The sequence below is a fragment of the Corapipo altera genome, unplaced genomic scaffold (assembly GCF_003945725.1).
Source record: "Corapipo altera isolate COAL_440 unplaced genomic scaffold, ASM394572v1 200, whole genome shotgun sequence".
Lineage (NCBI taxonomy): Eukaryota > Metazoa > Chordata > Aves > Passeriformes > Pipridae > Corapipo > Corapipo altera.
The window spans coordinates 1,000,242-1,013,182 of NW_020884992.1; the positions used below are offsets into that span (position 1 = coordinate 1,000,242).

General features: G+C 54.0%; 1 protein-coding gene across 2 annotated transcripts in view; it reads left to right on the top strand.

The window, feature by feature from the left end:
- PIP4K2B (phosphatidylinositol-5-phosphate 4-kinase type 2 beta) overlaps positions 1–12,320 on the top strand; it is an 18,535-nt gene extending 6,215 nt beyond the window's left edge. Inside the window, exons 2-11 of one of the 2 annotated variants that reach the window (XR_003531454.1) lie at positions 2,159–2,256; positions 3,492–3,588; positions 6,161–6,313; positions 7,111–7,257; positions 7,595–7,633; positions 9,465–9,578; positions 9,851–10,109; positions 10,361–10,464; positions 11,353–11,532; positions 11,956–12,320. Coding sequence is in view for 1 of the 2 variants with exons in the window: in XM_027666336.1 (XP_027522137.1) it covers positions 2,159–2,256; positions 3,492–3,588; positions 6,161–6,313; positions 7,111–7,257; positions 7,595–7,633; positions 9,465–9,578; positions 9,851–10,109; positions 10,361–10,464; positions 11,353–11,433 (1,092 nt within the window). In the remaining variant the exon portion in view is untranslated. Of the gene's footprint in view, positions 1–2,158; positions 2,257–3,491; positions 3,589–6,160; positions 6,314–7,110; positions 7,258–7,594; positions 7,634–9,464; positions 9,579–9,850; positions 10,110–10,360; positions 10,465–11,352 lie in introns of both variants that reach the window. The other variant, XM_027666336.1, reaches the window with a different exon arrangement.
- Positions 12,321–12,941: the final 621 nt, after the last annotated feature.

Here is a 12,941-nt window from a genome sequence, read left to right on the forward strand (position 1 = left end):
ATGCAGATTTTTGTGGCTGTTCCATCCCGGGAGGAGCAGGAGCACCTCTGAAGGGACACAAGGTATCCCTGTGCACCATTTCTGCCAGTCAGCAGCGCGGCAACAAGTGCCACGCTCGCTTTGAGGTTTGTGCCGAAAGCAGGGCACCCGGAGCCGCCGGGAAGCGTTTGTGTCGGAATCTCTGCCGGGGAGGAGCCAGCCTCCGAGTCGCTGTTCCCTCTCAGCCGTCAGCACCCTTCCTCCGCTCGGGAAGGAGCTGAGAACGGCTCGTTTGTGCCTTCCCCAGCCGGGAAGAGGGCTGGGAGCAGGCAGAGGGCTGGGAGCGGGCGTGTGGCGGGAGCTGCGCCCCGTCGGGCTTCCCCTCCTGGGAGACAGCAATAATTAGTGGCTGGAGGCAGCGCCTCTGCCTTGGTACAGAATTAGTTGTTTTCTCCTCACCCCGAGGGGAGGTTGCTGCGTGGGACTGGGATACAGCTCCCTGCAGTGACTGGGAGCTGGGAGATCCCTTCCTCACCCGGAGTCCTCCTCCCTTTCCTTGCCTCTGGCTCCGGGAGCAGCTCAGTGCAGGACTGAACCTTGGCGTTGCCCTCCCTGCTCCGTGGGGGTTGCTGATGCTGTGGGGGGGTGACATTATTTATTCATTCCCCTGTGCAGCGTTTTCCATACATCCCAGAGCGTTTTATGGGAGTGCTTTGTGCTGCCCTAAGGGAGAACAGGGCAGGGCTGTGCAGAGCCCCTTTTCTGCTCCCAACAGAGCCGTGGCCGGTTCGCTTCCCGCTTATCTGGTGTGTGTGGGATGGCTGGCTCTGAAAATAGCCATCTCTTTTTTTTGTGGATGTGTCTTTCTCTCCAGTCTTGACGTGTGTTAAATCTGGTCTGGTTTTTCGTGATGGGGGAAAAGGGGGTGATAAACAGGGACCTCATGGAAATGGCTCAGCACGTCTCCGGATCCTGTGGTCCTGGCGGGGTCGGGCAGGGATGTGGCAGCAGTTTGGGCAGGGATGTGGCAGCAGTTTGGGCAGGGATGTGGCAGCAGTTTGGGCAGGGATGTGTGTCCTGTTGCACGCAGGGAACGGGGAATCCCAGAGCTGGAGTCCCTTCCCTCTCAGCCTGATGACTTGGCCCCTGTTCCCAGACAGCAGGGAAGTTTTCCAGCAGCTTTCCAAGCGTGCTGGAAGTCACTTGACCTGCGGAAGATTTTGGTGTTGGGAACAGACCCCAGGCCTGACTCGTAGCCAAACCCTGCTGTTGCCAGTGTTGTCTGCCTCTCTCTCCAGCAATACCTGCTTGGCACAGTAGTTATGGGAACGGAGTTGGAATGAAATCGCTTCCTAAATCCAGGCTGTTTATAGCAGCTCAGTGAGATGGGAGTGCTCTGGAGTCCCTGGGAGTGGATGACACCAGGGCCCTCAGTAACACGGTGCCTCTTGACCTGCTCTTGATTCTGGCACAGCCTTGTCAGTGCACGGGCTTGTGTGGGGCAGGGCAGCCAGACACAGCCCAGAGGTGGATTTCTGTTGTTCTTTAATTATTGTTATTAGTGCTGTCACTGCTGGGTGCTGCAGCACAAGCCTGTCTGTTACAATAGTAGCTGAACGTTCATTCTTCTGCTTCCCTGTGTTCCTGTGGCTGCCACACATGACTAAGGAGCAAAAACAATCTAGTGGAGTGACTCATCCCTCCAGAGAAGGTGGGATAAGAGCAACAGGAGACAGCAAGCATGGAAACAGCATCCATGGGGAGCTGTGCTGGGCTGCACCAAAGCTCCCAGAGCCCATCCACGGCCAAGACTTGGGTCATCAGTGATCTGTAACAGGGAGAACTAGTTAAGAAACTGGCTGATGCAACATTTCCTAAATAAAGGCAAAGGGGGCTTAGTGAAAACATAAAATCTGCTGTTTGTCAGTCTGTAGGTTTGTCTGGGTTCTCAGCTGTGTCTTGGATGGTCAGTGGAAGGTGAAAGGATGGAAGGAGGTGAGGACTCGGCACATGATGGAATGAGAGGGTGCTGTGGCTTTTAACCACAGTTGCTCCAGTCTGATGGGTTCCAGTGCTCCCAAACCAGCCTCTGGGGTGTTTGGCATCCCTGTAAGTCCACTGACAGTCCCTGCAGGGCAGTGGAACAGAGGTTTGAGTCTCCTTTTCCCTTCTCTTTCAGATCAACGAGCTCAGCAATGTCCCCGTCCCTGTCATGTTGATGCCCGATGACTTTAAAGCCTACAGTAAGATTAAGGTGGACAATCATCTATTCAACAAGTAAGTAGGTGCTTCCCAACCTCTTGGTCCCTAATGGGAGCTCTTTGCTGTGGGGCAGCAGGGGTGGTGAAGGCCTTCTGGGTTGTTCCCAGCCAAAATTCCAAGAGGATCTGGCATGGCTGGACACAAGCCCTGAGCCTGTGCCCTCTTCGGGCCCCTCACCAGGACATGGCAGGGATCAGTCTGTCACTGAGATGCTCTTTTGTGGCTTGGTTTCTGTCCTTTGAGGGATAAGACTGTTGACAGCCCTCAGGCTGTGCTGTGCCCCTGGCCCATGGGGTGTCTGTGGAGTTACTCCCATCTCCTTTTCCCAGAAGATCCGTTTTTGGAAGCCCTTCTGGAGCCCTGGTGGTGGCTGGTGCTCAGAGCCGTGTTCCCCACCCTTGCTCTGTGTGAGTGCAGGGCTGCAGCACTCCCTGGTTAATCCTTTGTTTTCACTGAGTTTCCCAGGGATCAGCTTTGGAGAGTGGGAGTGTGATTGGAAAGTTTGCCTTCCCTGGCACTTACAACGTGCAGTATCTGCTCTTCCCTCTTCTCCTACGTAGATTTTAGTTTCCCACGTTTTGGTGCAAAGGATTCTCACCCACAACGAGCTGCCAAAATATCTCCCACCGTGTCCAAGCAGGACCATCCTCTCTGGGCAGGATCAGGGCAGGGCAGGGAGCAGATGCAGCTCTCAGGGACAGGGAATGCTGTGTGTTCCCACTGTCCTGTGCTCGGGGGCAGCCTGGCAGCAAAGCTGAGTCTGGAACATGCCAGGCTGGAGCTGATTCCCCCCCTTCTCCCCCCACGCTCCGGGTTTGTGGCACGTTGACCTTTCCTTTGACACACGAGTGATCTGATGGGATCTGGAATCAGAGCCCACCCACCTCCCTTCTCCTGCAGCCCTTCATCCTCCCCAGTAACAGAGCGTGCAGGGGGCAGCTGTGGGACTGCACAGCACGAGGCAGCAAAGGAGGGGCAGGGAGAGAAATGATCCTGTCAGATCTGAGCTTGTGACAGAGGAGGTTGTTCTGCAGGACAGGCATCCTCACCCAGGCAGCCTGTCAGTCAGGAGAGATGGCTTTTGCAGGCATCCAGACATCCCTAGTGAGGGAAAATACCTGCAGAGTGGGGCCCTTGGAGGTGGGAGGGGGTGGGATATCCCAGGGGGGTTGGCGGAGAAGCGGGAGAAAAATCGAGTTTGATTTCACCGAGCTGATGGTTGTTACACACAAATATCTTTTCTGCCCCAGGGAGAACTTGCCAAGTCGCTTTAAATTTAAGGAATATTGTCCACTGGTGTTCCGGAACCTCCGGGAAAGATTTGGGATCGATGATCAGGACTACCAGGTACCAGCTCTTCCCTCCCTGCCCTCCTGACACCCTTCCCTAGGACAGAATAACCAAACTGGTGGAGAAAGCAGGGTACAAACATTGTTATCATCAGCTTTTCTGGGTTTGTAATCGTGGTTTGAGTGGTTTTACCATAACCCAAGGGCCCACAGCAGTGCAGGAGTGCTTGCTGTGCCAAGCACTGGGCAAGAGGAGAAGGAGAAGATGGTCCCTGCTCTGGGGAGTTTAAACCTGGGCGTGAAATAGGAGGCACAGTGGAAAGGCAGGAGCTGGAGGATGACAGAGATCCAGCGTGGAACATCTGCAAGGAAAATGAGTCTGGTGTTGCTTTACAGATTCAGGTGAATCTGTAAAGCAACACACAAGTGTGTGTGTTGTTGAGTTGGGTGTATCAGGGTGGCTCCTGCTCTGGGACACGTCCCCTAAGGCCTTGGAAGGGACAGACTTTTTGGGGGCTTAAATCCAGGGAGAGAGAGAGAGAGAGAGGGATGTCACAGCTCCTGCTGCTGCAGCAGGGCCACCCTGCCACTCCCACAGAGCAGGAGATGAGCAGGAGGCTGCCTGGGGATCTCAGAAACAAGGGGACAGCCCATGCAGAGAGGGAGGGAGGCTTTGGTGGCAGTGTGGCCTTTGGCAGGCCGGGGTGGCCGGGAATCAAACCGGTGTCCTCGGCTCCCGCTGCCGCTGATGGATCGGGCACGGCGCCAGGACCGGGGCACCCGCTGGAATATCCCTGGGATCCACCAGCCAGGGAGGCACGTGGGGGACTGCTCTGAGCATCCTGCTCCTCACTGCACTGCCTGGTGGGGAGAGGAGGTGGGAGCAGGGCTGTTCCTGCTGATCCCACCAAACCCCTTCCCTCTGGTCCTGCGTGCGTGCCCCCGTCACACCCGTCTGTGTCACACCCTCCCCGAGTGTGCCCGACACTCTTGGTGCTTCTCAGTGCCAGCTTCATGGTTCACACTTCCCCTGCTGTCCTGAAGGGTTGTTCCTCCCATCTCTGAGGTAGTTCAGCTTCTTAAAAAGAAAACATTAATTGAGCTAAATTCAAGGTGGGTAAAATGTGATGGCTTGAGTGGGAATGGAGCCAGAACACTAAACATTAAACACCTGAAGTGTGGCAGAGGTGGGAGGGCCAGGAAGGGAACCGAAGGGCCCTGAGTTTGGTAAAGCTCTGTGTGGTCACGATTTCTGCTTCCCAGCTCCAGAAGAAAAAGCTCTGTGGTTTTGAGGTGAGGGCCTGATTAAACTGTGCAGCACAGGCTCCCCTGCAAATGTCAGCAAGAAACAAGGGGATTTTTCCCTTTGCCTTTATTTTCCTGACGCTTTCTAAAGCCGTTGGCAGCGGTGGAGTTTTTTTCCCCCCGCTTCATTAAAGTTTTAGAAGCTTTAAATGCTTCATTCTGAAAGGAAAACCTCTCGGCTCACTTGCAGCGTGACACGGTAAATCCCTTTTTCACAGCAGGCTCTGTCTGTGCCTGCAGCTGAGCAGGCTCCCTCTGCTGCCAGCTCTCCAGAGCTCAGGGGAGAGGAGAGAGCAGTGTGACTGTCACCTAAAAAAAAATAATCTATCCTGAAACACATTGTCCAGCCCTGGGGTGCTGGATCTGCATCTGGCTAAATTATCCAGGTGTTTGCACTGCTGTGCTTCAGAGCCACAGCTCTGCACTCTCTCCTTGGACCTGTGGCAGGGAAATGCTGGTGGGAGGCTCTTGGTTGATAAAATGGCTCCTGAGCAAACGCTGGTGACTGGGCAGGGTGGAGATGGAAGGTGGAGCTTGGAAGTGATGGAGGGGACCAGCAGGACACAGGTGACCTGCTGGGCTCGGCAGGTGTGAAGAGCAGTGGCTCTGACTGAGGGATGAGGCTCCCGCTGCCTGGGGAGAGGCAGCAGAGCAAAGAGCTCGTGTGGTGGCTCGTGGCAGATCCTTGCTGTGCAGTTTTCCTGGGATTTTCCAGTCGTGCTGTGAGTCTGAAGGGGAGCTGCAATGTCTCGTTGCTAAGGGTGGAGACAGGGATATAAAGACAGATGCTGCCGGTTGTCGGAAGAACAACCAGGCTATTTATACTCCCATCTTTTACGTCCCATGGCAAGAATAGCAGGGGCTGAGGGTGGCTTTTGGCTGCAGGATGACTGTCAAAGAATTCCCACTTTGGCCAGTTTAAGCTGCTTTGCCATGGGAAAGGCAACAGGCCATTTCAGTTGTTTTGTTCTGGCTTTCCTTAAACCCCGGAGATACCCCGACTGTTGTTCCGTTTCCAGGAGGACATGCCAAGAGCTCTGTGTATTCTGTGTCTTTAGTAAAAAAAAGTGCCCTCAAAAACACCTGCCAGGTGTTGGAGTAAAACATGTCAGCAGGTAAAAGGCCCAGATGGAAGCCCTAAAACCGTCCAGGTTTTTAAGAGGCGGGCCCAGCACACGGTTACGGAACGGAACACACCCGGAGTGTCTGTTCCAGGAGTTGGCCCCGCTCACCCATGTCCCACCTCGCTTCCCAAGGCTGCCCTTCCTTCCCCAGGGAGGTGGCAGAGCCCCTGCCAGTCCCTGCCCCTGTGCTTGCCCCCCCAGAACTCGGTGACCCGCAGTGCCCCCGTGAACAGCGACAGCCAGGGCCGCTGCGGCGCCCGCTTCCTCACCACCTACGACAGGAGGTTTGTCATCAAGGCCGTGTCCAGCGAGGACGTGGCAGAGATGCACAACATCCTCAAGAAGTACCACCAGGTACGGTGAGTCTGGAACCCTGGGAGATGGGCTGCAAACACCCCGGGACCTGCTGGGGATCCGGAGCTCAGGTTCGCAGCTGGTTGGAGCTCCCGCAGAGGTTTTGTGGGAGAAAATGGAGTTCCTTGGGATCTGAGAGCCAGGTGTGGCCCAGCTGCCTGTTTCCTCGTGCTGCTGAGCCCCTTCACAGCTCACCCAGTTCCTGACATCAATGAATTATGGATTGCTGGTACCTGAGACCTGTAAACCTGCTCCCAATTCTGTCCTTTGCATTAGACTTTCCAGAGGGACTGGAGAGGAGCAGGGAAAGGGGGACAAAGAGGGACAGCTGGAAATGTTCTGCCCTGGTCCACATTATGTGCCAGCCCATCTGTCAGGTACACTGAGATAACCACGAGGAGGGAAGTTGGGCAGTGCCAGGGCACACCTGGCTGTCACAGCAGGCTGGGCATGCACACAGTCAGAGAGTGCCAGAATGGGTTTCTTTGGAAGGGACCCGAAAGATCATCCAGTTCCAGCCCCCTGCCACGGGCAGGGATGCCACTCCTTGGATCAGGTTGCTCAGGGAATGGGATGCCCTGTCTCAGCTGAGGGCTGGGAGGTTCTTTCCATGCCTTGACTCCTTTTCTTGGGGCCCTGGGGGACGTTCCAGGCCTCCTTTCCTTTCCCATCGGTGTCAGGGGGCTGGAACTGGAGGGTCACTCCCAGCATCCTGCTGAGCTTGTGTGGTGTCAGAGGTGGGGTCTGTGTGACAGAACTGTCCTTCTCTGCCCGTTCCCTCCCCTGCTGTCCTGCAGTTCATCGTGGAGTGCCACGGGAACACCCTCCTGCCCCAGTTCCTGGGCATGTACCGGCTCACGGTGGACGGGGTGGAGACCTACATGGTGGTCACCAGGAACGTGTTCAGCCACAGGCTGACTGTGCACAGGAAATATGACCTGAAGGTGAGGCTTTGGAGGGCTCCAGTGGGGCTGGGAGCTCCTGCAGAGGGCTGGGAGCTGGGCTTTGTAACACCCACTCAGCAGGGTCGTGGGCTTTGGGTTTTGTTCCAGGGATCAGGTTTTGGGGGCTTTGGGTGGAGCATCACCTGGAGCTCAAATGTTGGTGCATTTCCCCCATCCCAAGTGACCTACACTAAACCAGGGAGATCGTGGAAAGGGGGTTGAGCACTCATTTTAAAAATGCTTCCATAATTTTTCTGCATGTTGTCAGTGAATTTGTTGGGAATATGACACACAGTGTGGTAATGATGTTTTCTTCATCTTTTTTTTTTTTTACCAGGGCTCAACAGTGTCCAGGGAAGCAAGTGATAAAGAGAAGGTATGGAGCAACCCTGGCCAGCCTTTCTTTCCTCCTGGTGGTTGGAAGCAGATGGGATCCAACTGATTTCCCTTTCCCAAAGGGGTATTGAGCAGGGGATATTAAACAGGCCCTGAGTTCTGACCTCTTTCTGTCCCACCTTTCAGGCTGTGCCCAGTAACTGCTCAGGGGGAGAAGGTGCTGGTGCTTCCCTGGCACTGCCAGGAGTGGGGGGGGAACTTTCTGGGGCACAATCCCACCAGTTCCAAACCCCACATTAGAGCAGTGGTGTCTTTATGGAAGGATTTCTCCCTAGAACTCCCTGAATGCCAAACTGAGGCAGGTCAGCAGTTGGATTTTCCAACAGATGCTTTTATAAACCAGCCCAGCTCCTCTCAGGCCCTTGCCATGTCTCAGCATGGTCCTAAGTCTGGGTTCTGGTGTCAGTCAGGGAACTTAGGACTGAGCATTCTGCTTCTGCAGAGCTTCAGCTGTGATGCTGCCTTGAAATTCCTGTGGAAATCTCACCAGTAACTCTGGTGGTTCTGCATGTTTTGCACAGGAATGTAGGATTTTCAGGTTTTGTCCAGGCTGACCTAAAATGGGATGTCTGGCACAAGCCAGGGAACAACCCTTTACACCAAAATCTCTGGTGTCACCATGCCCAAGTGTCCCCAACTTGCTGCCTGGAGCTATTTCTGCATATGCAGCTTGTCTCAGACCATTCACACGAGGTCATGAAGCCACCACAAGCTCCTGTGTCACTCTAAGAACAAAACCATTTAATTCCCAGCTGCACAAGGGAGTTTAAGTTCTTCCACATCCCTGAGAAATCCTCAGGGCCTGCTGTGAGTGGATTCCTCAAAAAACAGTGGGTTTGGTTTTTTTTACTCAAGTCTTTAGGGAAAAAAGCATTTATTTTTTTTCTCAAGCCTTCACCCCTTTCCCCCGAGTCAGAAGCCAGCAGAATGAATTTCTTTTCAGTTCTGGGAGCTGGTTGGACCATCTCAGGCTGGAGCCCAGCTGTCCAGCTCCCAGCCTGCAGCACATCTTCCCAACAGTGTTCAAAGCTCAGTTGCTCTGTGTCTCCCTTGAGTTTCTCAGCATTCACTGATAATTATTGTCCTCTACCTGATGCCATTTTCATCTTTAGTGGACAGGATGAGCCACTTCACCTTAAAAACAGCCAAAAGACCCTGGTGCAACCCCAGAGAGCTCAGAGTCCATTCAACCTACACATTCCCCTGGACTCAGCACTGGTGAGGCCACCCCTGGAGTGCTGGGTCCAGCTCTGGGCCCTCAGCTCAGGAAGGACATTGAGGGGCTGGAGCAGGTCCAGAGGAGAGCAACGAGGCTGGGGAAGGGACTGGAGCACAAGTGCTGTGAGGAGAGGCTGAGGGAGCTGGGGGGGCTCAGCCTGGAGAAGAGGAGGCTCAGGGGAGGCCTCCTCACTCCCTGGAACTCCCTGGCCGGAGGGGGGAGCCCGGGGGGGGGTTGGTCTCTTTTCCCAGGCAACCATCAGCAAGACAAGAGGGCTCGGTCTGAAGCTGTGCCAGGGGAGGTTTAGGTTGGATATTAGAAAGAATTTCTTTCCAGAGAGGGTGCTCAGCCATTGGAATGGGCTGCCCAGGGAAGTGGTGGATTCTCTGTCTCTGGAGATTTTTAAAAAGAGACTGGATGTGGCATCAGTGCCATGGGCTGGGAACCACAGCGGGGTTGGACCAAGGGTTGGACTTGATGATCTCGGAGGTCCCTTCCAACCCAGCTGATTCTGTGATGTTATGATTCCTGAGGGATCCATGGTCCAGCCCTCCCCAGGGTTGGAGAATTTGACACAGGCTTTTCGTTGCAGGCCAAGGATCTCCCAACGTTCAAGGACAACGACTTCTTGAATGAGGGTCAGAAGCTGCACGTTGGAGAAGAGAGTAAAAAGAACTTCCTTGAAAAGCTGAAGCGGGACGTGGAGGTAGTTTCCCGGGGGACAGCTCTTCCTCTGCCTCCCATGGCTGGATCCTCACTGTGGCCTCTGGCTCCAGGGGTGCAGCAGAGCGAGTCACTCCTGGATCAGTCAGGCTCCTGCTGAGGGCAGTGGGCCTGGGAGCTCGTGTGTAGATTCTCTGGAGTCTGAAAAGGGTTTAGCTCTCACTCTACACCCTTGCTTAGGGAGGCACTGGCAGGGCAGGACTGAGGATTTCTGATCCCACCTGGCTGCCGTTCTCACTCCTCTCTCTCCCCCAGTTTCTAGCTCAGCTGAAGATCATGGATTACAGTTTGCTGGTTGGGATCCACGACGTCGACCGGGCAGAGCAGGAGGAGATGGAAGTGGAGGATCGGGCAGAGGACGAGGAGTGTGAGAACGATGGTCTGGGGGGAAACCCCATCTCCTCCTACGGGACCCCCCCGGACAGCCCCGGAAACCTCCTCAACTACCCCCGGTTCTTCGGGCCCGGCGAGTTCGACCCCTCCGTCGACGTCTACGCCATGAAAAGCCACGAAAGTGAGTGTGGTGGGGCTGTGGGGGAGCTGTGGTGGCCACAGGAGGTGCCCTGGGCTCGGTGCAGTGGCAGGACTGCCCCTCCCCTTCGCTGTGCTGAGCTGGAACGGGCGGCAGTGATGCTTCTGGTGTGCTGGCCCACTGGTGTTCCCTGCCCTTCTGCTTTCCCTGCCAGCTCTGCTGGGTGTCTGTGGAGGAGGGGAACAGAGCTGGGCTTTGCTCAGGGGGTGCCAGCGGCTCTCTTGCCTTGCCAGGTGCCCCCAAGAAGGAAGTTTACTTCATGGCCATCATAGACATCCTCACGCCCTACGACGCGAAGAAGAAAGCTGCACATGCTGCCAAAACAGTGAAACATGGGGTAAGCCTGGCACAGGCAGGGGGGTGGCCTTGGGGGGCTTCTGCTCTGCCTGCATGGCCCTCTGTGTGTGTTTGGGGGGTGTCTCCTGGCACTGGTTTTCCTCTCAGTTTGGAAATTCTGCACAGGAGCAGCTCTCCGCTCGTCACTGTCCCACAAAGGTTTTCCCTCTGGCTGCTTGGGGATGATTTGTATTTACATCCCAGTTTGGGAGGTGCAGGAATTCACTGGCTGCAGGGGGGCTGCTCCTGTTCCCTGGCAACAATCCTGAGCTGCCCAAAAGGGCTTGGAAAGGGCCCAGGTTATAGCAGGACATGGAATCGTGGAATCGTTAAGGTTGGAAAAGACCTTTGAGGTCAGCGAGTCCAACCATCGACCCACCACCACCACCATGTGGAGTTTATATAGAAGGAGTGGGAAGGGACCCATCAGGATCATGGAGTGCAGCTCCTGGCCCTGCCCAGGACACCCCAACAATCCCACCCTGTCCCTGAGGACATTGTCCAAACCCTCCTGGAGCTCTGACAGCCTTGGGGCCGTGCCCACTGCCCTGGGGAGCCTGGTCAGTGCCCAACCACCCTCTGGGGAAAGAAGATATTTTCCTAATATCCAGCCTAACCCTCCCTTGGCCCAGCTCCAGCCATCATGATTTCTTTATGCTCCTTCTAAATCTCCTGTAAACCACGAGGAAACAAAGGCAGTGCTTTGTCTCCGTGGTCTGAAGACGCAGCTGGAGCTAAAAGCAGTTTCCATGGGGGGTCTCTCTAGACCTGCTGGTCTTTCTCCTAGGGCTTGCACACTGTTATGGGTCTTTCCCAGCAGAGCAGTGCTGCCATGATCCCTCCTGGCCCTTGGAGGAGGGTGTTTGACTGCTCTGTCTCTGCCTTGCAGGCCGGGGCAGAGATCTCCACCGTGAACCCCGAGCAGTACTCGAAACGCTTCAACGAGTTTATCTCCAATATCCTGGCATAGTTGTCTTCAGCCTTCAGCGAGGAAGGAAGAGCAGAGGGGCTCCTTCACCCAGAGAACGCAGCCTGTGACACTCGAACAGACACTGTAGCAGCATGTGGGGTGTGTGTGGGATGTGTGTGTGTGTGTGGGTGTGGGTGTGCAAGGTGAGTGTGTGGCACTGCGTGACTTCAGAGAAAACTCATTCTAGGTGCACCCTCCAACAGTCCACTTGACCCAGGAGGAAAAGTGGGATTTTATGTTACAGAAGTGCCCAGACATTAAGATTTGAGGGCTTTTTAAACCAAGCAAAGTGCATTGTTTCAGCACTGCTCTTTCTAGTGACATTTTCTCCTCTCTGATCAAGAGGATCCCAGAGGGATATGACGTGGCACTGTATAAAGGGGTGGCTCTAGATCATGTTCAGTGGGAGTGAAGCAGTGCCTGATTCCACAAACTACTCCTTTTTTTTTTTTTTTTATTTTTATTTTATTGGACTGTCTTTACCAGAAAGACATACAATCCCTTTTATTTCCCTCTTGGTAGGAATTGGAAGGAAAATAGCTCACCATTTCAAGGACGGAAACTATAACTCTGATAAGGAGGAGTCGCTGAACTTTAGGTAAATTCAGACTGGGACACTTTATATTTTTTGGTTAATTTAAGTAACAAAAAAAAAAAAAAAACAAACTTTTTTGTAACTGCACTTGATTTACAAGAAGGACGAGGGAAATGGAACATCTACCAAAGATGATCTCTTAAAAAAAAGGTGTAACTCCTAGAACCTAAAGAAAAAAAAAACAACCAGTGTGAGAAGTAGTAGTGGCATTGACCAACCTCAGCTAATGATGTGCTCGGACCCATTGTGCTTTCAATTGGCCAGCTCTGAAGATTTCCTAAAAGAAAACCAGGAAAAAAAAGAAAAAAAAAAGGCATTTTGTACCTGTAGATTTTATGGGATAACATTTGACTCTTGGGACGTTTCCCTGTCGCGCCTCGGTCAGGAATTGCCGTGTCCCTTAGGCCACAGCTGACCATCACAGTCCTGCCAGTGTTAATCTAGCTAATGTTCAGTCTTCCTTACTCACCCCATCTGCAACAGGTACTTGAATTTGTTTCCTGACAGAGGTTCTTGGCTTAGTTGGTTTCTTTTTTTTTTTCCAATGGCAATGTGACTTGCACACGAAGGAATTGGACTCGCTGCCAGTGGGGAGTGCTGGGAGCTGTGACTGTGGAGCAAATTCCACTGCTCAGGAGGACTCAGGACTTGAGCTGTGGTTGGTTTTACTCTCCCTCTGCTCCAAAAACCCCTCTCTAGAGCGACAGTCGAGGAGTGGAAACGTTTGAACACTTTGCGCCAGATCATTTTTCCATCCCCCCCCAAGGATTTGGAACTGATTGGAGTGACTGAATAACGTCCTGTTTTGTCTCCAGAATGCTTGTGTAATACTTTTCACAGCCAAGCTTGTCGGGCTCGCTTTGGGTTTTGTTGGCTCTGCTGCACAAGTTACAGAGACCCCCCCCCCCCCCCC